This window comes from Staurois parvus, unplaced genomic scaffold (assembly GCF_062004578.1).
Source record: "Staurois parvus isolate SC_StPar_1 unplaced genomic scaffold, SC_StPar_1.0 ptg002856l, whole genome shotgun sequence".
NCBI classification, from domain to species: Eukaryota; Metazoa; Chordata; class Amphibia; order Anura; family Ranidae; genus Staurois; species Staurois parvus.
In genome coordinates this window covers 16,957-40,308 of record NW_028320652.1, presented here as the reverse complement: position 1 = coordinate 40,308, position 23,352 = coordinate 16,957, and the positions used below count along the sequence as shown (strand labels likewise).

Below are 23,352 nucleotides of genomic sequence, written 5' to 3'. Positions count from 1 at the left end.
GGTCTGTGCACTGAAAGTGAACTTCAGCTGCAGATCTGAGCTCTGAAATGAAGGGAAGCTCTGCTGATTTCAATCATCCAATCATGTGGAAGCAAAAATGCTGTTTTTTGGGGTTTTTTTTTTTTTACTTTTCCTTGCATGTGATGTGAAGTGAAGCTTTGCCTCATTTGCCTTTAGTAAATCAATATTTTAAAATGGGCTATAAATTGTGTGAATAAAGATTTAGACTTTTGTATGTCATTTTCACAGAGCGCACGTTACAGTGACTGATCTTGAAGAGCTGCAAGATTTGATGAGTGCGAACATTGACAGTAACGCTCATCTGATCACTGGTTCTTGCCAAGCGAAGGTATTAAAATGGTTTGTATTTTTGTGGTTATGGAAAGAGCTGAAAAATGTTCCTAATTTACCTGCTTAGTATCGATCATAGCAAAATGTGTTGTTTTTCTAGGGGCGAGGAAATCGCAGGCACTTTCCTGACTCCTAACTATATCTTGATGGCTGACTGCATCTACTATGAAGAGGTCCGTATACCGATTATTGTACTAGGAATTATTGGTAGATCTTGATTTGAATGGATAGGTGTAGAATTGCTCAAAATCAGAATAATATTTTCACAAAAAATCATATTTAAAATGTTAGTCCACCTTTACAGAGGAAATGAAATGGCAAACTAACCTCATACAGCCTCATCAGTGTCCTCATCAGTGCCCCATAAGTGCAGTCTCATCAGTGCCCTATCAGTGTAGCCTTATCCATGCCTCACCAGTGTCGCCTCATCAGTGGCCCAATCAGTGCCCCATCAGTGCAGCCTCACCAGTGTCGCCTCATCAGTGGCCCAATCAGTGCCCCATCAGTGCAGCCTCACCAGTGTCACCTCATCAGTGGCCCTGTCAGTGCAGCCTCACCAGTGCCGCCTCATCAGTGGCCCTATCAGTGCAGCCTCAGCACTGCCGCCTGATCAGTGGCCCTATCAGTGCCGCCTGATCAGTGGCCCTATCAGTGCCGCCCTATCAGTGCCCCATCAATGCAGCCTCACCAGTGCCGCCTCATCAGTGGTCCTATCAGTGCAGCCTCACCAGTGCCACTTCATCAGTGGCCCTATCAGTTCAGGCTCATCATTGGTCCTATCAGTGGCCCCATCAGTGCAGCCTCATCAGTGGCCCTATCAGTGCAGCTCATCAGTGGCCCTATCAGTGCAGCTCATCAGTGGCCCTATCAGTGCAGCCTCATCAGTGGCCCTATCAGTGCAGCCTCATCAGTGACCCTATCAGTGCAGCCTCACCAGTGCCGCCTCATCAGTGTCCCATCCGTGCAGCCTCATCAGTGCCACCTCATCAGTGGTCCTATCAGTGGCCCCATCAGTGCAGCCTCACCAGTGCCGCCTCATCAGTGGCCCTATCAGTGCCGCCTCATCAGTGGTCCTATCAGTGGCCCCATCAGTGCAGCCTTATCAGTGGCCCCATCAGTGCAGCCTTATCAGTGGCCCCATCAGTGCAGCCTCACCTGTGCCTCATCAATGCAGCCTCACCAGTGCCCCATCAGTGCAGCTTCATCGGTGCAGCCTCATCACCGCACATCAGGGAAGAAAAACTACTTTGAAGAAAAAGGTTCCTTTTTTTTTTTTGTTTTTATTACATTTCAGTCTTTTCTTCGTGTATTTAGTAACAAGTAAAACCCCCCTTGGTGATTAAATACAACTAAAAGAAAGCTCTGTCTCAAACAAAGATAAAAATTAAATTTGGGACAGTGTTGCATGACTGCGCAATTGTCTTTTACCCTCGGTTAACATCTGTGCGGGTGGTGCTGCTGCGGGACCCGCACAAATACCTGCAGCTACATCACCCACACAGAGGAATGCAGAACCTCTCTTCCCGTGCGGGCTGCGATTTCCAAAGTAGTGCAGGGACGTCTTCCCGAGAATGGGCTTTCGTGTCCGTGCAAATTGCGTCCAGCATGACCGCACAGATGTGAACCGGGCTTAAAGTGTGACAATGCTAAAAGTTGAAAATTGGGCAGGAAGGGGGTGAAAGTAACCAGTAGGCAAGTGGTTAAAAAAAAAACAAAAAACTGGCTCCTAACTTTTTTAGCTGGCTTCTAGATTCAAAGCAAATTCGTCATGCCCTGCAGTAGGCACGTGGTTAAAGGTGAATTACCACTATTGTTTACAGTATTGAACTTCCCATGGAGCAAAGTACACATAGCTTTTGGGTCATTTTATCTTTCCTTGTCAAGGGGTTCAAGACCACGTATGAATGGTCTGTAGAGAGAAGGCTCCTTTTAGAGGGGAACTGCAGCCAAGAACAATTCCCATCTGTACCCTGAATTGAAATTTCCTCTTGTTTCCTGTGTGCTCACTGGGACAGGAAACGAGGGGAAATCACCTTAGTTCACAGACAGTGATAAACCTTTAGAGCAGTGGTTCTCAACCTGGGGGTCGAACGACCCTTTCACAGGGGTCACCTAAGACCTTCGGAAAACACATATTTCCGATGGGTAAAGAGCAGCTACTGTGTTGAAAGCAGCTACTGTGTTGAAAGCAGCAGTATTGGAGGTAAAACGACACTCATGAATTATAATTACTGGGTAAATAATTTTATGGTTGGGGGTCACCACAACATGAGGAGCTGTATTAAAGGGTCACAGCATTAGGAAGGTTGAGAACCACTGCTTTAGAGGTTCTTATTTTTCATGACTATTTAATAAAAAAAAAATGAATGAACTGGTACTTTAAATCCTAGTTGAGCTTTCAGTTTATTTCAGTTAAATACCTTTCAGTTGTATCAATACAGAAGGCGTTCATTGCGCTGGATTCTTTACAGCTACAGTCTGAGTAGAAAGACCTGTTCCTAGCCAGCATGCTGTGTAGAAGGACCCTTGATCTCTGTGTGAAAGCAGAGGTCTCTCTGCAGAGCTCCAACACACCCTTTGCTGAGTCAGAACTTGGGCACTCCAATCAGCAATTTGAGTTCTGCAGAGAGAAGAGATGCTTCAACACACAAGAAGGTCCCCTCTCTGCAGGACACAGGTTTTCCTGTTTGGGCTGTGACGGCTTTTGCTCACCTTCGGTTTTAATGCACCTGGAATGTATTTAGCTGGTTTAAACATATGCTGTCTCTCACTTGGACGATTTTTTTTTCTTTGCAGTCGCTAAAACCTTTGCTGAAGTCTCTTAAGGATCTGGCAGGGAGTGACACATGTATTCTATGTTGTTATGAAGAAAGAACAACTGGCAAGAATCCTGAAATAGAGAAAAAGTTCTTTGAGGTGAGATTGTATTATTATTACTTTTTACTGCTATAACTATATCATGCTGATTTCGCCAGGCGTAAATGCCATGTTCTTAATGATTAAAGGGCGAAAGGGGAGTGTCAATATGGGTTTTAGGAATTTTTCCATGTGCAAATATTCACTGAGCTTCAGTGAGCACATACAGTGCTTGAACCTTCTCAAGAATGGTATTTTATGTGCAGTTCACCTCCTTAACCGCCTCCCACCCAGCATATAAGGGAATGACGGACGAGCGGTGGTTCTCTCGTTCTGGGAGGACATCATGTTCTAACCGCATGTGCACGCCCCCGGGGGTGCGCAGCGCGGCGATCGGTGGTGCGCTGTGTCCCTGGGACACAGTGGATCACCGATCAGCAGAGAGAGCCGATGACTTTGGCTCTGTCATGTGTCCCTCGGACACAGCGGATCACCGATCAACGGAAAGAGCCGAAGATGTCGGCTCGGTCATGTGATCAGCTGTGTCCAATCACAGCTGATTGCATGTAAATAAGGAAATACCTGTTATCGGCATTTCTCTCCTCACGAGCTGTCACGCTGACAGCTTGTGAGGAGAGGAGAGCCGGTAATCGGCATTCCTCAGAGGGGACATCTACACTGATCATTAGGGCACTGATAATCAGTGTAACCCCATCAGTGCCCATCAATGCCACCTGTCAGTGCCACATATGTGCCTACCAGTGCACATAAAGGAGCAGGGCCTTCCTATCCCTCTTGTATTGTTGCTGTATTGTCTCCCATTATATTGTAAAACGCTGAGCAAACTGTTGGCTCTATATAAATCCTGTATAATAATAATAATGCCACATATCAGTGCCCATCTGAGCTGCCAGTCAGTGTCACCTATCAGTGCCACCAGTCAGTGATGCCTCAGTGACCGTCAGTGCCGCCTATCAGTGCCATATATGACTACTGCCTTTCAGTGCCCATCAGTGATACCTGTCAATGCCCATCAGTGCCATCTACCAGTGCCGCCTATCGGTCCCCATCACTGCAGCCTCATTGGCGCACATCAGTGAAGGAGAAAAATTACTCATTTACAAAATTTTGTAACAGAAACTAAGAAAAAAACTTTTTTTTTTTCAAAAGTTTGTTATTTTTGGTTTGTTTAGCAAAAAAATAAAAAACCCAGAAATAATTAAATACCACCAAAACAAAGCTCTATCTGTCTCAAAAAATGATAAAAATTTGATATGGGTACAGTGTTGCATGACCGTGCTATTGCCATTCAAAGTGCGACAGTGCTGAAAGCTGAAAATTGGCCTGGGCAGGAAGTGGGTGAAAGTGCCCGGTAGGCAAGGGGTTAAAGTGCTTCTAAAATTAAAAGGTCTTTTGCTTTAATGCATTCTATGCATTAAGATAAAAAACATTCTTGGTGCAGCTGCCCCCTCCCCTGAATACTTATCTGAACCCCATCTCAATCCAGCAATGTGCAGGAGAGCTGGCTCACGCAACAGCAGCTGTCAGTCACAGCTAGTGAACCAATGAGGAGAGAATCGGGGGCGGGACTGAGCCACGCTCTGTGTGTGAATGGACGATATCCATTCGCAGGAATGAACCTACTCAAGTGCTCCCATAGCGAGGATTGCTATTGGGGGCACTCAGCAGGGAGAAGGAGCCAGGACCAGTGGCGGGGGACCCAAAAAGGAGAGGATAGGGGTTGCTGTGTGCAAAACCATTGCACAGAGCAGGCAGGGTTTAAACTTACTGGTTTTTTTTTTTTGCCATCTATGTCTAACTAAAGAGATTAATGTTCACTTCCTGCAATTACAGGAATTGCCTGTGTGTGTCTCCCTGCAGCAGCTGAAAGCCGACAGGAAGGAGAGGAGAGCTGGCTTTCAGCTTCTGCAGGGACAGACACGGGGGATCAGTTCCTGTAATCACCCCCTCTTCTGCCCACGTCTGATTTCCCTGCTGCCAGGGCCACTTTGATGGCCTGGGCCTGGTACAGGAGGACCAGTGGTACCCCCTTATCTGCGACCCTCTGAACAAGTGTACTCATTGGAAGATTTCCCCTTTATTCCTGTTTATGTGACAGCTCATAATTTTAGATTTAGAATTGTCTTTATTCCCGGGGACATTGGTGATCAGGACATGAGAGAGTGAATCTCCCCAAAGTTGAGACAGAAAACAAATCTGACAGGATAGGTCTTTTTGTTTTTTTGTTAACACTGCATGTATCCCTAAAAGTACAATGACAAATACAAAGGTGAGTGGTTTTAGGATCTGAAGCGTGTATGGGTGTACAGCCCTGCCCAAAAGTTTTGAGAATGGCACAAATATTAACTTTCACAAAGTCTGCTGCTTCAGGGTTTTTAGATCTTTTTGTCAGTTGTTACTATAGTATACTGAAGTATAATTACAAGTATTTCATAAATGTCAAATGCTTTTATTGACAATTACATTACGTTTATACAAAGAGTCAATATTTGCAGCATTGGCCCTTTTTCAAGACCTCAGCAATTTGCCCTGGCATGCTGTCAACCAGCCGATGGACCACATCCTGACTGATGGCAGCCTATTCTTGCATAATCAATGCTTGGAGGTTGTCAGAATTTGTGGGGGGGGGGGGGGTTGTTCATCCGCCTCTTGAGGATTGACCACGTTCTTAATGGGATTAAAATCAAGATCAAAATTTAGATGTTTTGTTCCCCAAGCCACTTGGTTATCAATTTTGCCTTATGGCCAGGTGCTCCATCATGCTGGAGGAGGCATTGTTTGTCACCAAACTGTTGTTGGATGGTGGGGAGAAGTTGCTCTCGGAGGATGTTTTTGTATCATTCTTTATTCGTGGCGGTGTTCTTGAATTGTGAGTGAACCCACTCCCTTGGCTGAGAAGCAACCCCACACATGAATGGTCTCATGACACAGGACTGATGGTAGTGCTCACCTTTTCTTCTCTGGACAAGGTTTTTCCTGGATGCCCCAAACAATCAGAAAGGAGATCCATCAGAGAAAATGACTTTACCCCCAGTCCTCCGCAGTCCATTCCCTGTACCTTTTGCAGACTATCAATCTGTCCCGGATGTTTTTCCTTGAGAGAAGAGGCTCCTTTGCTGCCCTTTTTGACACCAGGCCATCCTCCAAAAGTCTTCACCTCACTTTGAGTGCAGATGCCCCCCACACACCTGCCTGCTGCCATTCCTGAGCAAGCTCTGCACTGGTGGTGCCCCGATCCCGCAGCTGACTCAACTTTAGGAGATGGTCCTGGCACTTGCTGGACTTTCTTGAGCGCCCTGAAGCCTTCTTCACACCAGTTGAACCTCTCTCCTTGAAGTTCTTTGTGATACCATAAATGGTTGATTTGGGTGCAATCATGGTAGCCACAATATCCTTGCCTGTGAATCCCTTTTTGTGCAAAGCAATGATGACTGCGTGTGTTTCCTTGCAAGTAAATTCATATTTGTGTCATCCTCAAAACTTTTGGTCAGGGTTGTACATTAATATATATCTGTGCTTCTGTCAGCAGTGTGTTTATCTATGTTTCAGCTCCTCAAGGTTGACTTTGAATATGAGGAAGTTCCCATAGAAAAGCATGATGAGGAATACCGTAGTGAAGATATCCATATTTTGCAAATTTATGGGAAAAATAAGTGAGTATGCAGATATTCTTCTGTGTGATTTTTGTTACATTTTGAGTCCTTGTTTTAGGTGTTGATAAAAAAACATGAAAAGGAACATTTTCACACCTAAAGTGACCTGTGCCAAAGTGCACCCTTGAGGCCTACATTTAGGAAAAAGTAGCCATTTAGAGCAGTGATTTTGGCTACCTGTAGGATGGAAATCTAAACTAATCCCATAGACTGACCCCATAATTGTTGCTTTGGGTGGTTTGTCATTTCTCTTTCCATTTACGAGTCCATCCTATCCATGCATTTGACAGACTCCTCACCAGCACATTGATATGGGTATAGGATGTATTTCATACTGGGAAATGTTTTCTTGCAGGTATCCAGACATAAAACATTTTGCAAATATATTTGGAACTGGTGCAATTTAATCAGATGCCTCAAATTCCAACTAGGAAAGCACAGAGATTATTGCTATCCTAAACATTGTGTGCGCATTGTCTGACATTGCACATAGCTATGTATTTTGTAAACTTTTGACATAACTCTTTGACCACATCACAGGATGTACCGGTAGTTGTGGCTGCTCTCAGTATCCCTGCATTGCATTATGGGATGTGTTGGGGTCATTGCTGTACAAAGACTTACCTGAAAGTCAAAACCTGCTTCCAGCAGGTGCCCTGAATGCAGGGATTACAGTGCTGCCCTGCAGCAGCATTTTAACCACTTCCCATCTGGCCCATATACATAAACAGCCGGATGGGAGCAGTGCAGAAGCGGGTTGCCGTTCATAAATATACCATGTGATAAGCTGTGACCAATCACAGCTCGCACAGTATTTCTCAATGGCTGCAAGAATGCAGTCAGAGAGGAGAAATGATTGCTTTTACAGTCTTTCTGGGTGTAAAAGCAATCAGTGTAAAAAAAGAAAAAAAAAATCTTCATCATCCCCACATGTAGTACAGTGTCACTATGGTGACACTGGTTGTGGCTAGGGTGACAGTATGTAAAAAAAAAAAAAAAAAAATGTAAAAACATTTTTTCTAAATTATAATTTTTGGTTATAAAGTAATTTGGGTTTTTTTTACTAAAAAGATAACTTAATACATTTTGGCCAAGATTTATGAAGAAAGATTTGCAAAAAACACTTTTTTTCAAAATGATTGGACTTTTTCATTTATATAGCAAAAAAAAAAAATCCCAGTGGTGAATAAATACCACCAAAATAAAGTTTTATCTGTCTCAAAAAATGCTAAAAAATTCATATGGGTACAGTGTTGCATGACCGTGCAATTGTCATTCAAAGTGTGATAGCACTGAAAGCTGAAATTGGGCCTGGACAGGAAGGGGGGGAAAGTGTCCGGACTGGAAGGGGGGGAAAGTGTCCGGACTGGAAGGGGGGGAAAGTGTCCGGACTTGAAGGGGGGGAAAGTGTCCGGACTGGAAGGGGGGGAAAGTGTCCGGACTGGAAGGGGGGGGGAAAGTGTCCGGACTGGAAGGGGGGGGAAAGTGTCCGGACTGGAAGGGGGGGGAAAGTGTCCGGACTGGAAGGGGGGGGAAAGTGTCCGGACTGGAAGGGGGGGGAAAGTGTCCGGACTGGAAGGGGGTGAAAGTGTCCGGACTGGAAGGGGGGGAAGTGTCCGGACTGGAAGGGGGGGAAGTGTCCGGACTGGAAGTGGTTAAGAAGCCGTTGCTAGTGATCCATGGTGCTTACTCCTCAGTTGTAATGGTAGGCTGCAGATATTACAAGTATACATATAGTTTGAATAACAAATGGTTTTCCCTTGTTCAGAAGTTCTTTTGCATAAAACTTGCATGTAATTAAGTCAGCTTTAAACTTTTATATGGATGTTCTCTCATTAGATCTTTTCACCAGTGAAGTCAGTAAGTCTTGTCTGCCAGTGGGAAGGATGCTCAGAATATATACCTCCTGGTCCTCCTGAAGTTCCCAACCAAGTCCCTACTGAGAAAAGTTAAACAAGAAAGGCAGTGGTATGCGGACGAGGAGCAAGACTTGCACACAAAATGACTGTATAATGAGGAGAAGTCAGTATATGTTTCCGTTGTCACACTTACAACTCCTGTAGCATTGTTTTGGAGCCCCAATCTGTTTTTATATTGCTCTGATGCAGGCTATTTGAGTGAATGCATGGCATGTCTTTTTTTTAATTTTCAGTAGAGTAACAGTGGATTGTAGCCCATATCAGTTTTTTATTCCATCTGTGTCCCATTGGGGGGGATTTCTCTTCGCTTCCTCCCAATAGCCACAACCAGTGTCCCCATCGGAATATTTTCCTGATATTGCAGTTATAGGGACAGCCCAAGATTTGGAATATTTCACTTTCGGTAAAAATGAACAGGGCAAATGGAGAGGATGAATCTCCCTAATGGGGACACAGACAGCAATATAATCCTGACCGTCTTTCTAATCCCTCTCCACTCTGTCAAAAAAGTTTTAAAAAAATTGACTTTAGTTATACTTTAAAAAAAGTGAGCCCGCTGGGTCTCTCTAGATCAGCGATTCTCAACCTGTGGGTCGCAACCCCTTTGGGGGTCGAACGACCCTTTCACAGGGGTCGCCTAAGACCATCGGAAAACACATATTTCTGATTTGGTCTTAGGATCCGAGACACCGCTCCTCTATCAGTCTGCAGGTGGGTCCGCCCACATGCAGATACGCCCACATATGAGTAAGAGAACAGTCAGCAGTGATGACACCTGACCCCTCTGCCCCAGCCTATCATCTCCCACAACATCCACCCCACCCATTGTCTGCTCTGCTCCCCCAATCATCGCTGAGCGGCGACATCCCCAGCTCTAAATGCGGGGCAGGGCTTATCAGGATTGAACTTGAACAACCAGACGAGGTGATGCGCCAGTGAAAAAGTTTTTTGATGTCCTCAGATTGGGCGTGGCCTCTGGCAAGGAGCCGGCTAGCTGGGGACTGGGTGGAGGAGGGGGGAGAGCGGATCCATGATGGTGGCGGGGTGGATGTGAGAGCGGGCCGTGTGTGAAGAGAGCTGGCTGCTCTGTGTGGTGGGGATGGGGGAGTTGTGACGCCTTGTATGGCGGGAATGAGAAGAGCTGCTGTAGTTATGAAGTAGCAACGAAAATAATTTAATGGTTGGGGGTCCCCACAACATGAGGAACTGTATTAAAGGGTCGCGGCATTAGGAAGGTTGAGAACCACTGCTGTAGATGCTTTTGAAGTATAACTACTTGCACTTTTTAAAGTAACGAAAGCCAATTGCATCATTCCAAAATCTCCATGTATATAACATCTCTGCTGCAAATTAAATCCAGACCTCAGTACTGCAAGACTCGTGTGCTAACAAGCAAGCCATTGTTCTGCCCTTATGCCATTTGGTACTGATACTGAACCCATTTGCTCATACTGTAATGGTGCATGCAGATCTCATACACATAGAGAACACCTGTATGACCATGGTAACTTGATTGTGTGGTGAAAAGACACACGCACTGTTGGCTGCAAATAACGCATGAAAGTGTTTCTTGTGTGTATATATAAATAAAACCTACAACTATGGAGAGGACAGTGCCTGGGGATGGAAGCTTGTTGGAGTAGTAACATTTTCTAGCAAGTACAAAGATGCATTGCAGGTAGATAGAAATTCATTTTTCTCACGCATTGGAGTGACATAGGAAGTCTTACCCTAGGTTCACATCTGTGCGGGTGGTGCCGCTGCGGATCCGCATGAAAATCCGTGCAGCCGCACCACCCGCACAGAGGAATGCGGACCCGCGGGCGAGTGCCATTAGTTCTAATGGCACGCCGCCCACACTGGAAAACACAACCGTACTGGGAACCGAGGTTCCTGTGCGGGCTGAGTTTTCAAAAGAAGTGCAGGGACTTCTTCCCAGCGTGTCACGGGCACGGGAGTTCATTCAAATGAATGGGCTCTCGTGCCCGTGCAAAACGCTGCCCGCACGGCCACATAGATGTGAACCGGGGGTTAGTCCTTTGGGTTATATTGCTGCCTACAATAGGATTGAGTAGTTTGATTTTGCTACCGACTTTTCTCTGCACTGTTGCTGGCGTTCCCCCATCAACTCACAGTAGTTACCCGCTGGCTTTTGGCCCATGTGGTTTCCAGGACCCCTGGACATGATCCCGGATAGAATCCCCTTGATCTGTCGTTGCTTTCCTTCACCAGGGCGATTTCTGGCTAGCAAAGGTGGACATGAAACATGCCTACTTCCATGTGCCCATTTTTCCTGCTCACCTTTGTTTTCTGCATTTTGCTGTAGGGCTTCTTCACCAATTTTAGTTTGTGGCCTTTCCATTTTTCCTATCCTCTGTATCTTGGGTGTTAGCCCTGTAGTTCTCTTGGGGTGCCCTTAGTGGGATACTTGGATGGCCTTCTGTTGCTGCAGTACTATGGGGGACACAATGTCTCTGACTGGCTGTCTAGACATTGCAAAGATTCGGATGGATCCTGAACCATCCGATCGTTGCTGGGGTGTCTGAGGCTTGCCCTGATCACTTACCAAGTCAGAGTGTTCCTTTTCCCAGAACAAATTCCAGCCTCTCAGGTCTTTTATGTTTTTCAGTCTAGAAGTAATGTGACCCATTGCTTCTACATGAGTTTCATGAGGCTGAGGAAGTTCACTTTTCCCAATTCCTCTCCAGACATTTGCAACACAACATTCTGTCATCTTGAGACAAGTCAATGCTTACCTGGACAAATTGATCTGTTTGACGCTTAGAATTGGGCTATCCCTGATTTGGTGGCTTCAAGGTCCAGTGTTGGTAGCAGTTTTCTCCTGTGTTCTAGAGAATCCTCATGGATGCCAACCTGTTCAATTGGGAAGGGGAGAAGGTGGGTGAGGGTGGTTTCTGTTTGAAGTAGTTTCTTCCAGTGGTCTAGAGGCACTTTGTCTGCTGGGATCTTGACTGTTGGAAAGATCTTGTCTCCTAATCATCATCTTGAATCTTTGGGTGATCTGGGTACTCCTCAGTGTTGTCCCAACCTGGTAGAGTTTGTGCAACAGTGGCAGCATTCACCAATCATTTGGGATAAATCTTGCCGTGGTTAAGGATAAAGCGGCTCCCTGGCCTGGGCAGAACTTCAGGTTCTAGACTTGTCATCCATTTACATTCCCTGCATAGGGAATACTTTGTTTGGCGTAAGTCTGAGGGCTTTCATCCTTGGAGTTTCCCAATGGGATGAGTCCTCTTTCCATAGTTGGGTCTCGACCAACTCTTAAGCCTAGTACACTCTACTATTTTGTTTTCATTCAACCCAGCTGGCTGATCGAAAAAAAAACTGACAGCACAGGAGGAGCCACTCTACTAACTGTCCTATGTTATTACAGCGATCTTCCCTGCTGTGCTATTGTGTTCTGACCAGAACACTCCTGTCAGCGCTCTCAACCATTGGCTGAGAGTGCTGATCAGGCGACGATCAGCAGACCTTTTTCGGTCATGCTTCTTCGACATCTGAGCCTGCTTCTTTCAGTCCTTCAGAAGCTCCTATTTAAACCTGACATTTTTCTTTCTACTGTGAACCAAAAGGTGGTATTTCTTGCCTCGGCTAGGTCAAGTGTCTGAGCTAGCAGCTTATTCCTGCAAGAAACCCTTTATCTTGTGCAAGGAGCAGGTGGTTTTGAGGCCCAGGGGTTTCTTTCTTCTCAAGATAGTCACTGCTTTCCACCTTATCCAGGAAATTGTTCTTCATCCCCCCAGTTCATCAAAAAGAAATTACCCTCCATTGTTTGAATGTGGTTGGGGCAGTCTTTCATTTACCGCTTTCTTCAGCAAGACTAGGTCCTTTTTGTCATTCTGGATGGGCCCAGGAAGGCTTCTCATTCTACCTTCTGTAGGTGGCTTACACAGAGCACCATTCAGGCCCCTGCTTTTAAGGATCGGGTTCCCCATTTTCAATTAACGTTCATTCCCCTGGGTCAGTGAGTGACTCTTAGACTCTTCAACATCAGCCCTTTCTTTCCCAAAATTGGAAGGCGGCCACCTGGTCTGAGCACGCGTTCTACCAGGTCTCATCTGATGCCAGCTTTCATGTAAGGTCTTTCAGGTGACTCTTTGAGCCCCGAGTTATTGTTTTACAATGGACCTGTTAGTGGGTGCTTGCTGTGTAGCCACTTATTGGCATGATTGCTTTATGGTCATACTCTTGGTACTGCTTTGCTACCAAACTGAGGCATGCTGGTAGTAGGAGTGATTAAACCCCAGGCATGCCTACAGATTTTTTTTTTTTCTTGCTAGTGTCCAATTTTACGGGTGTCAGTATAACCTGAAGGATGAAGACAGGGCTTGACAAATTTGCTTTGAATCTAGGAGCCAGCTAAAAAAGTTAGGAGCCAGTTTTTTTTTTTTTTTTAGCGTAGCGTGGGTTGTCAGCGTCTGGGACTTCACATGATGCATTTTCCACACGACAAATATGGCAAAACCGCACCATGTTTTAAGCGTCGCTGATAATAATGGCACCTAAACCCGTGTTTTGCAATCACAACGATTCTGCTGCGATCCCAAAACGCCCAGCTGTGAATGGAACCTCCCTGGTTCACACATATGCAATTCTAAGAGTGGCATAGTAGGCTATATATTTTGTGTTCCACTTGCAGTGGTTCACTCAGATGTGATCCACACGCATTGTGTTTTGAGTACCATTATGAAAGGGGTCCTGTTTGAGTTTGTCGCGGTACGTTCCAAACTCGCAAGTGATAGAGTAAAGTGGCATGCAGAGATAAGTGTTCACGTAGGATTGCATTGAAGTCTATGGGAGGCATTTTCGTAGTGTGTGTGTCCCCGTCTGGGCACCAGGACGCAATTTCTAGTCGCCACTGCGACCTGGCATTTGCAAAGCCCTAGTTTAAGAATTCCTGTGTCCTTCAGTAGGGTTCAGGAAAATTATTTTATGGTGTGCACAAGGTGATTGTAGCCGTATTAGTGCACTTGCAACAGAAACAATTGAGTACTGCCATGACTTTTTTTTCTTCGCACTAACATACAATATTGTATGTTAGTGCAAATTAAAAAAAAAAGTGTCACATCTGTACGCAATGGTGTGCACACACAAACCCTGTTTTATGGAAGGAAAAAACACTGCAAGTAATCATTTAAAGTATAATTCCACACGCACACCTTTTTGCAGGTTCAAAAAAAAAAAAAAAGTGTGCATTTATTTTTTTTTTACACTGCAGCCTGTAAAGCATGGTCAGGCTCCTGCAGACTGTCAGCGCGTGCCTCCCAGACAGTTACTGAACTGCAGGAAGAATCAATGAACTACAAGGACATTCCCCATACGGGGAGTGTGGGCAGGTGCTGTACTGTAACATGTTACAAAGGTGAACTTATCCTTTAACTTATCTTTTCTGTGTTTTTTCTTTTGTCCCCCAAAATGCAGTAGTTGAAGATATGGTCTCTTTAATTGTATGTTGCAAAATGTCACATCTGGGTAATGGAATCACACATTTGAGTACAATTTCAAAATTAATTTTTTTTAATGTTGGTGCATATGGGGATATAATTGTGAACCTGGGATTCTCCAATGTGTATGACTTTTCTGCATGTATCTTGGTACTGTACAAATAAACTACTTTTTATATTTGGTGGGTTATTATTTAAATTTATGGCATTGTTATTTTCCATTGTAACAAATATGTAAACGGCTTCAGGCAAGTTGTATGTGATAAACATTTAAAGTGCATGTCAAGGCAAAACGTTTTTGGGAAAGGATTGGACCCCCTGACGGGTTTTTTTTTTTTTTTACTGCTATCTGGGGTTCTGTTAGAGCAATTTCCCCTCAATACTAGTGCTTTTGACATTTTAACAGACAGAAAGTAAGGGTAACTGCTAGTATTTCAGGTACTTCTATAGCACCGTCAATTTACACAGCACTTTACATAGATGTATTGTGCATTCACATCAGTCCCTAACCCTCAACTAGCGTACAATCTAAGGTCCCTAACTCACATTCATACACATAGGGGCAGTTTAGACAGGAGCCAATTAACCTACCAGCATGTCTATGGCATGTAGGAGCAAACCCATGCAGGCACAGGGAGAACATGCAAACTCCAGGCAGGTGGCGCTGTGGTTGGGATTCAAACCAGCGACCCGAGTACTGCCTGGCTGAAGTGCTAACCAATAAGCCACTGTGCTGCCCATAGTAGCAACATAGACAGCAATAAAAACATCCTTTTTAAATTAAGCGGAAGGGTACATTTTTATTTCACTTTGTCAGCAGGACAAGAATTGAGGGTAAATCTCTTTAACACAGATACCAGTAAACATTTGACCGGGGTTCCAATCCTTCCTCACTTTTATCCAAAAACTAAAAAAAATAAGTTTGACTTGCACTTTATTTTTTAGTTCAGTCTTATATTATTGAATCCGAGATGTAAAGAACAAAGATTAGAGGTACAAATGACAAATACTTCAGCATAAGAATTTTATCAGCAGTCTGAAAAACATTCAGTATAAATCAACGTTAGGTATGAATCAGCCAAAGCCTGCATTAAAAGCAGATGTACCAATAACATAAGGCGTGGGGGACAGAGAAACTATCATGTAACAAGGAATTCAATTAATGCAGTAAAAAACACATGAGTTTTAACTATCCCAAGTGTCATCGTGTAGAAATTGCACTTTATTTTTTTAAAGGGACTCGTAGGCTCTTGTAATGAATCTTGCACATGTTGCAGTAACTAAAAATGTCCTGCAGGTGGTGCAAGAGTCCAGTGCCACCAAGTTCTAAGAATTTGTTTACGGTTTTCCTATTTTTTTTAACCTTTTTTCTATTTTTACCTATTTTCCCATCAAAACCTGACATATACACAGCAATCTATTGCATAGGTGTGATTTATTATTCATTTACATGCACTAGTTATGTAGCTATGGCAGCCATTTACTTCTTTTACGAGAAGATGCTAACCTCATCCTTTTACTAGTGCTAGTAACCAGAGATCAGTGTATAGGGTGCAACAACACTTCGCTATATCGTGGAGAACGCAGATACCTGCGGCTGGGCATGGTAGTGTTCCCCCCACACTGCATCTGCGTTTATAAGTAAGTTATAAAACAACGGCCACACTGTCCAATAGATTTTTTTTTTTCTGCTTAATGCTATCAAGGGGGAATTTTTGACTGTTTATATGACTTTCTGAAAACTGAATGTCCCTTGCTTTTTTTTTTTTTTTTTACATTCATGGTTATGAATGATGTTCTGATTGCTTCCAAATGTAATGCATATTTTTTAAGACCTGTGTGACGGGGCTTGTGTTTGATCTGCCCTTCTTCCCATAGAAGACCAGAGGAATGCAAAAGAGGCCTGAAGCAGGCGGCTGACATTTAGAAAGTCAAATGCACCTGTCAAATGTTGAAGGATCACAGAATCTTCTCAAACTGACCTCCAATGCAAAACGGAATGTACCTGAAAGAAAGCTGTATTTGGCCATCGACACGCATGAAGCCCTTTGAGATAGGCTGAAAGGGAAACAGTTAAAATGTATTGAAAAGGACTGCAGAGTTTTTTTTAAAAGGTGAACTAACCAATTACACTGTTCAACAGGTAAAAAGTTTTGGGCATAAAATTAGCTAATCTTACATAATTTTGGGGTGCTGAAAACGAAAATGACCCTAAAAAATGTTGATTGGCTCTAGTTTCCATGATATATTCACCCATCTAATGACGTAAGCCATTCAAAATTATGATGCAACTTCAGCTGCATATTGCGCAATTGATACTGGTGACCAATAGAAAATTGCATGTATACTGAGATGATGCAATATTAGCCTTTAATTGCATCACTTCACTGCATAAAAGCTGCAGTATCTGTAGCTGATTGTAGTTCCACAGCGTCTTTACATTTCGTTTTATGCTTATATAGGCTACTCAGTAATGCCTCGAACTTGTGTGAATAAAGCAGATAATTTCTGCTATATCTGCGGTGAAATAACTTTTATCTCACAAAAAAGGAGGATAACAGGAATGATTAAGAAAGCCTACAACTTGTAGGCTGCAAGATAGGAGACCAGGACAAGAGCTGGGCACCACATATATGCTGCAATTCTTGTGGGACGGCACTGGAGCAATGGTTGAATGGAAAAAAGGCATCTATGCCTTTCGCTGTGCCAATGATTTGGAGAGAGCCAACAGATCATGTTAGTAATTGTTACTTTTGTATGGTGCCTCCAATTGTAAAAGGGCTAAATAAGAAGAAAAAGTTAGCTGTGCACTATCCAAATATTCCATCGGCAATACGTCCAGTTCCTCATGGAGAGGGGCTACCAATTCCTAAAGCACCAGAATCCTTCGTGGTTGAGTCAAGTGAGGAAGAACCTGAAGCGTGTAGTCACGTGCAGTTGTAAGAGATAGCCCTTTCCTCGAATACAAGAGAAAAGCCAAGAGAAGCAAAACCGACACAAACTGAAGAGAAAACTAGTGAGAATCCTAAGTATTAAAATGATTCAACTTAGCTTATGGCTATAATTTTTCTTGGTAATCCTATGCAATATATTCTGCCATTTAGGCTTTGTTATGTAGTCAATATCACTTGCTTTATATTTGTGGAAAGACATCTATCTATATAATTATTGTGCATTATGTAATCATTACGCCTATAGTAGAAAACTTTCCGTTTACAGAAAAAACTAGAGCCAATTGACAAATTTCATTGTTATATTTGAACTCAGAATGTGAAATTCATTAAGAAATGGATCCTTTTGTTTCCAAAACTGGCAAAAAATAAAAAATTTTTAGGATACATTCACCTTTTAACAAACAATTTTTTTGCAGCTAAAAAAAAAAATGTGCATTTATTATTTTTTTGTTTCTGGAGCTTCTAAAGCATTGCACCAGCGATCAACAGATCTCACCCTGACCTGTCAGTATATCTTGTACATTCCGTACGGGCAAGCAAATGCTGGCAGGAAAGACTCAATGAACTACAATGGGGCAGTGCTAGTTTTTTTTTTTTTTTTAAAGTTCTCTTTTGTCAACTTGAAAATTTTAAAATCTGAATAAACAAAATCTGATGAAAAGGAAGCAGGCAGTCATATCATCATTTCTGCAGCAGAAGCATGCTATACTGCACTTGCAGTTTTACACATCGATAGATACAACATCGGGGTAAATCTGTCATAGTTCCCATCGTAGAATATAAGGAAACAGAAAATAAACAACTCAAAAAATGAATAAAGAACGTTGCCTGTCATATCATACAGTCAGTGAGAGGCCTACCATCCCGATTTGAGACAGATCATACAGGGAGATAGATAGATATATTATATTAGAGATAGAGATCAAATTCGGGACTGGAGCCCTCAACTCCGTCCCAAATTAGCACATATCTGGCTCATTTATTTATTTATTTCAGGTACTTATATATTGCAGTCAATTTACTCAGCGCTTTACATATATATTGTACATTCACATCAGTCCCTAACCCTCAAGGGGTGTACAATCTAAGGTCCCTAACTTACATTCATACATACACATACTAGGACCAGTTTATCCAGAATCCAGTTAACCTACCAGCATGTCTTTGGAGTGTGGGAGGAAACTGGAGTACCCGGAGGAAACCCACGCAGGCACAGGGAGAACGTGCAAACTCCAGGCAGGTGATGCCGTGGCTGAGATTTGAACTAAGGACCCCAGTACTGCCAGGCAGAAGTGCTAACCATTGCTCATGACAACAGAAGTGAACTCCGCAAGTTCGAGGGGTTAACTGAGTCAAGTAGGGTTAGTTCATGGCCAGGTCAAAGGGACTTGTTACAGCTGCTGGTGGAGAAGAGGGGTCTGGGACTCGGTTCTCCTTCAACTCCTTCTCGGTTTACCCAATAGGTGTAGTTAGTATCCCCCCCAGGGTGAGGGGTAGCTGTGGTAGTTAACTGAAAACTACAAGCCGGCAGCTGCAGAGGCTGTCAGAACTTGTAGTTTTCTCATTCACAGAATACTGCAAAAGAGCGACTGTTTTTTGTGACAGCTAACGGGGAGAAGAAGATCCCCTGCTAGCTGTCACAACAGGGATTGGGGGTTTGTCCGATCGTAACATGTTACACCCTGAATGTGGATGTATCATGTAACAGAAGGTGAACTTAACCTTTAAGTTTGCCACTGTGCTTGTCCAGTGTTTTGTCCCCCCCCGCCCACCTCTACAAATAGCCTTTCACTAGTCTGACTACCTTTTTATATTTTTCAGGTATGCATAACAGACCATGTTTTAATGATTTACACCTGACCACAGATTCATATTATGTATGTTGGTTGATGAAAGTACAACACTGATCATAAGTGGGTTTCCATGACCTCATTGCCCTAAACTACTGAAATGTGGTAGCTACGAGCGGCTTCACGCTGCCCAGCTGTGCTTTTGCTAAAGTGCAGCTCACTTGTGGCTTTGGTGCAAGTTAGCTGTGCTTTCCCATAGACTTCTATGAAGACCTGAATCGGTCCGAACTTGGAGCAGTTTCAGAAAGTGTACCAAGACACCCGCATGCTGCATCTTTGGTGCACTTTCTGAAACCGTCCCAAAACCGTGGGACCTCATCAGGGGCGGACTGACCATTTGGAAACTCGGGCACCACCTGAGAGCCCGGGGTCAGTAGGGGGCCCCATGAGATGCCCCTGGTACCTTTTTCATAGGCTTTTTTGAGTTTTGGTAAGGACACAGGGGCCCCATGATTCCCTATTGCCCAGGGGCCCCATGAGTTGTCAGTCCGCCCCTGGACCTCATAGAAGTCTATGGAAAATTGCAGCTAACCCGCACTAAAACCATGGGCAAAAAGGGCAGTAGAGCAGTGGGAAGCCACCCTAAGGATTACTCCTTGTACTAAAATTGCATAATCCGGTTGCTGGAGGAATTATATTTATTTGAAAAGAACCTGCACCATCTTATCAAAGCGCTCTTTTTAAAAGCTGCTTTGTTAAGGTTCTCTGCAAATTCTGTCAATAGCCATCAGTAGGCTGACGCAGAAATGCAATAAATTGCATGAAATTACAGCAGGTGTAAAGCAAAGATTAAAGTAGAACTAAAACTTTTTCTTTTTCAGTTTTGGATAGTGTGCAGAGGGATGAGAACAGTTGTCACTGCTGTCTGTGCCCCCATTAGGGCTCATGTACATGGGGTGTTGGTAAAAAAAACTTTTCTGAACACTGGAAACTGCTAGAAAATGTAGGTTAAAAACGTCAGTTTACCCACGTTTACCTACTGCGTTTAGAAGCGTTTTTTAAAAGATAACCTCAGGAGACCTTCCAAATGCACCGAAAAATAGTAAATTAACTATTTCAGACACTTTAAAGACAAATACTGTACAGGGACATGATGCTTCTCTGCTTCTGCTCTATTTGTCATAAAGTGTACTTTAAAGTGTTTTAAACAGATAAAATATATATATATATATTTTTTTTTTTTTTACTTTTCTCTGACCTCCGGAACGGACAAATTGGTTTTCAATGCATTCCTATGGGAAACCGCGTTTCGGTGTATGATTTTTTTCACAATAAAAAAAGTCCCGCAGAACGAATTAACCTCTTCCATGCCAGGCACTTTTACCCCCTTCCTACCCAGACCATTTTTCCGGTTTCAGCGCTCTCACACTTTGACAATTGCGCGGTCATACAACATTGTACCCAAACAAAAATTTTATCATTTTCTTCACACAACTAGAGCTTTATTTTGGTGGTATGACGCTGTACTGCACTGGTGACAGTAGGTTTAAAAAAAAAAAAAAAAAAAAAAAAAAAAAAATTTTTTCATTTTCCGAAAAATGACAAAAAAAAATACAACTTCAAAAAACTCGCCATGCCTCTTATGAAGTACGTCGGACTGTCTACTTTGCAAAAAGTGGTCAGTTGGGGGATATCTGTACTACTCTGACATTCTTGGACCTCAAGAAATTAGATTGGCAGTCAGTACTTCAGGATTGATCAATATTCAGATCTATACCATAGTTTGTGAACTCTATAACTTTCCTACAGACTAAATACATCCTAATTTGGGTTATTTTCACCAAAGACATGTAGTAGAATACATTTTGGACTAAATTTATGAAGAACAATTATTTATTTGCAAACTTTTATAACAGAAACAAAAGAAAAACGTTTTTTTTTTCAAAATTTACGGTCTTTTTTTGTTAATTTAGCAAAAAATAAAAGCCCCAGCGATGATTAAATACCACCAAAAGAAAGCTCTAGTTGTGTGAAGAAAATGATAAAATTTTAGTTTGGGTACAAAGTTGTAGGACCGCGCAATTGTCATTCAAAATGTGAGAGCGCTGAAACCTGAAAAATGGCCTGGGCAGGAAGGGGGTAAAAGTGCCCGGCGTGGAAGTGGTTAATTCGTTCTACGGGACTTTTTGTATTGTGAAAAATTCATACACCGAAACGCAGTTTCCCCTAGGAATGCATTGAAAACCAATTGGTCCGTTCCGGAGGTCAGAGAAAAAACGTAAAAAAAAATAAAAACATATACATATACATATACATATATATATATATATATATATATATATATATATATATATATATATATATATACACACATATATATATATATATACACACACACACGCATTATGTAAAGGACCGCCTGGCGGTACCACTAGCACACCACTGGCCAGACGTCCCCAGCGCACGGAATCTAAGCCCCAGGGTACATGTTCACCAGAGCCCCTGATGGTGGGGATGGACTTGAAGTACCCCGAGACCAGGTTGTGGCTACTGAGCACGCCTGTCAGTGGTAGCAGTATTCGCCAGGGGCTCCCACAGGGAAGAGCCTGATGTGAGGAGGTCGGGTGATCCCGTCGGGATGGATGGATGGCTGAGCAAGTGCAAGGTCAAACGGGCCGGGTCGGTAACAGTGGGGACAGAGCAGTACAAAGCAGTGGGCAGAGAGTAGTCGGGTCACACGCCAGGTCAGCAACAGAAGGTCAGATCCAAACGGGGGCATTCAGGAGAGAGGTCAGGCAAAGCAAGGGTCTGGGCAGGAGAAGGTAACAATGTCAGGTACAATTCAGGTCAGTAACTTACTTAGTACAGGTTCACACACAGTATATATTTTTTTATCTGTTCAAAACACTTTAAAAGGCATAAAGTGTTTTGAACAGATAAAATACCTCTCTCTCTACCTCTCTCTCTACCTCTGGAACGGATTAATTGGTTTTCAATGCATTTTATGAATTAATTTTTAATCATGTCCCTGTACAGTATTTATGCCTTTAAAGTGCACTTTAAATACTGTACAGGGACATGATTAAAAATTAATTCATAAAATGCATTGAAAACCAATTAATCCGTTCCAGAGGTCAGAAAAAAAGTAAAAAAAAAAAAAAAAAGTCTTCTGTTCAAAACTCTGTATAAAGTGCACTTTAAAAAGGCATAAATACTGTACAGGGACATGATAAAAAAAATTGTAAATACATTGAAAACCAATTAGTTCATATTGCAAAAAAAAAAAAATTTGTAAACCGAAAATTACGTTAACCGAGGCGTTCGTAACAGAGGTACGCCAGTAGTTCTAATGTAATATTTACTGTTTGGTGCTTGTGACTTATTGGCTATGGGTCAGGTAGTGAAAGGATCTCTGCAATAGGACACAGATGGTGAACACAAAATCTGACAGGGGTTATAACCCTCCCTCACTCTATGGATGGTGCTAACCCCTGCTCTGGAAAATTCGAAAAAACTAATGACAACTGCAGACAGGGAAATCCTGACGGATGTTCTAACTTTCCCCCAGTCTGCTAACTTTTTTTTCTTTTCTGCTTTAATCCCCATTGTAAAGATTGCTCGCAGTTCTGTGGTCAGCAGAACAGCAAGGAAGAGGAGTTCTCCACTCTGGACTGCAACAAAGAAACACAGGCTTGAAATCCTCCCCATTAAGGAATGAAACAGGTTTTCTCAATATTTTCAGGTGTCAGGGAACTCCTGCTATAATTAATTCATGGGGAGTTAGTGGGGTGAACGCTCCCTTGCAGTGGTATTCAGAAAACCCCGGAAAAGATGGTGTCATTCAGTTGGCTCTGCCAAGTGGCATTGGAACAAGATTTATGTAACGGCCGTCAGATGGGAGGTCAATCCACTTAAAATGGAGCTTCAGTTGCCTGGCTTCCTTTGTTGACCTCTCTTTATTGCTTGTTGACTGCCCGTCATGCTGAAGCAATGGCACTTTGAGTCACCGACTGAGAATGTTTGCTTGGCTGTCATAGTGAACCAGCACCCTGAGGGTCAGTGCCCTGGAAGATGTATACAGATCAGAACTCTGAGCATGTGATAAATGCTTGTTCTGCTGCTATGACCCTTACTAAAGCCATTGGACCAGCCGGAGATCTGGATAACCAGCATTTTCAGAAGGCGGAATGCAGTGCCACGTTTGGTAACTTTCAATACAGGCTTCCTTTAGGGCCAAAAAAAACATCCGTATGACCAGAGTCACTGTAAATTGATTAATCGATGTAACCGTCAATTGAACACAAATAGTCCCAAATGTGATATGACTGGTAAAGGTGAAAGAA

The 23,352-nt window shown here is 43.1% G+C and overlaps 1 protein-coding gene across 2 annotated transcripts; it reads left to right on the top strand.

Moving 5' to 3' along the window:
* The first annotated feature begins 58 nt into the window (after positions 1–58).
* VCPKMT (valosin containing protein lysine methyltransferase) lies at positions 59–14,443 on the top strand. 2 transcript variants are annotated; one of them, XM_089666815.1, is made up of 5 exons: positions 59–349; positions 452–524; positions 3,148–3,267; positions 6,778–6,881; positions 8,721–14,443. In XM_089666815.1, the coding sequence occupies exons 2-5, from the start codon at positions 498–500 to the stop codon at positions 8,734–8,736; spliced, it is 267 nt and encodes an 88-aa protein (XP_089522941.1). In that variant the 5' UTR covers positions 59–349; positions 452–497; the 3' UTR covers positions 8,737–14,443. The 2 variants fall into 2 exon arrangements, with proteins under 2 accessions (XP_089522941.1, XP_089522940.1); XM_089666814.1 differs by having other exon boundaries at positions 63–360.
* Positions 14,444–23,352: the final 8,909 nt, after the last annotated feature.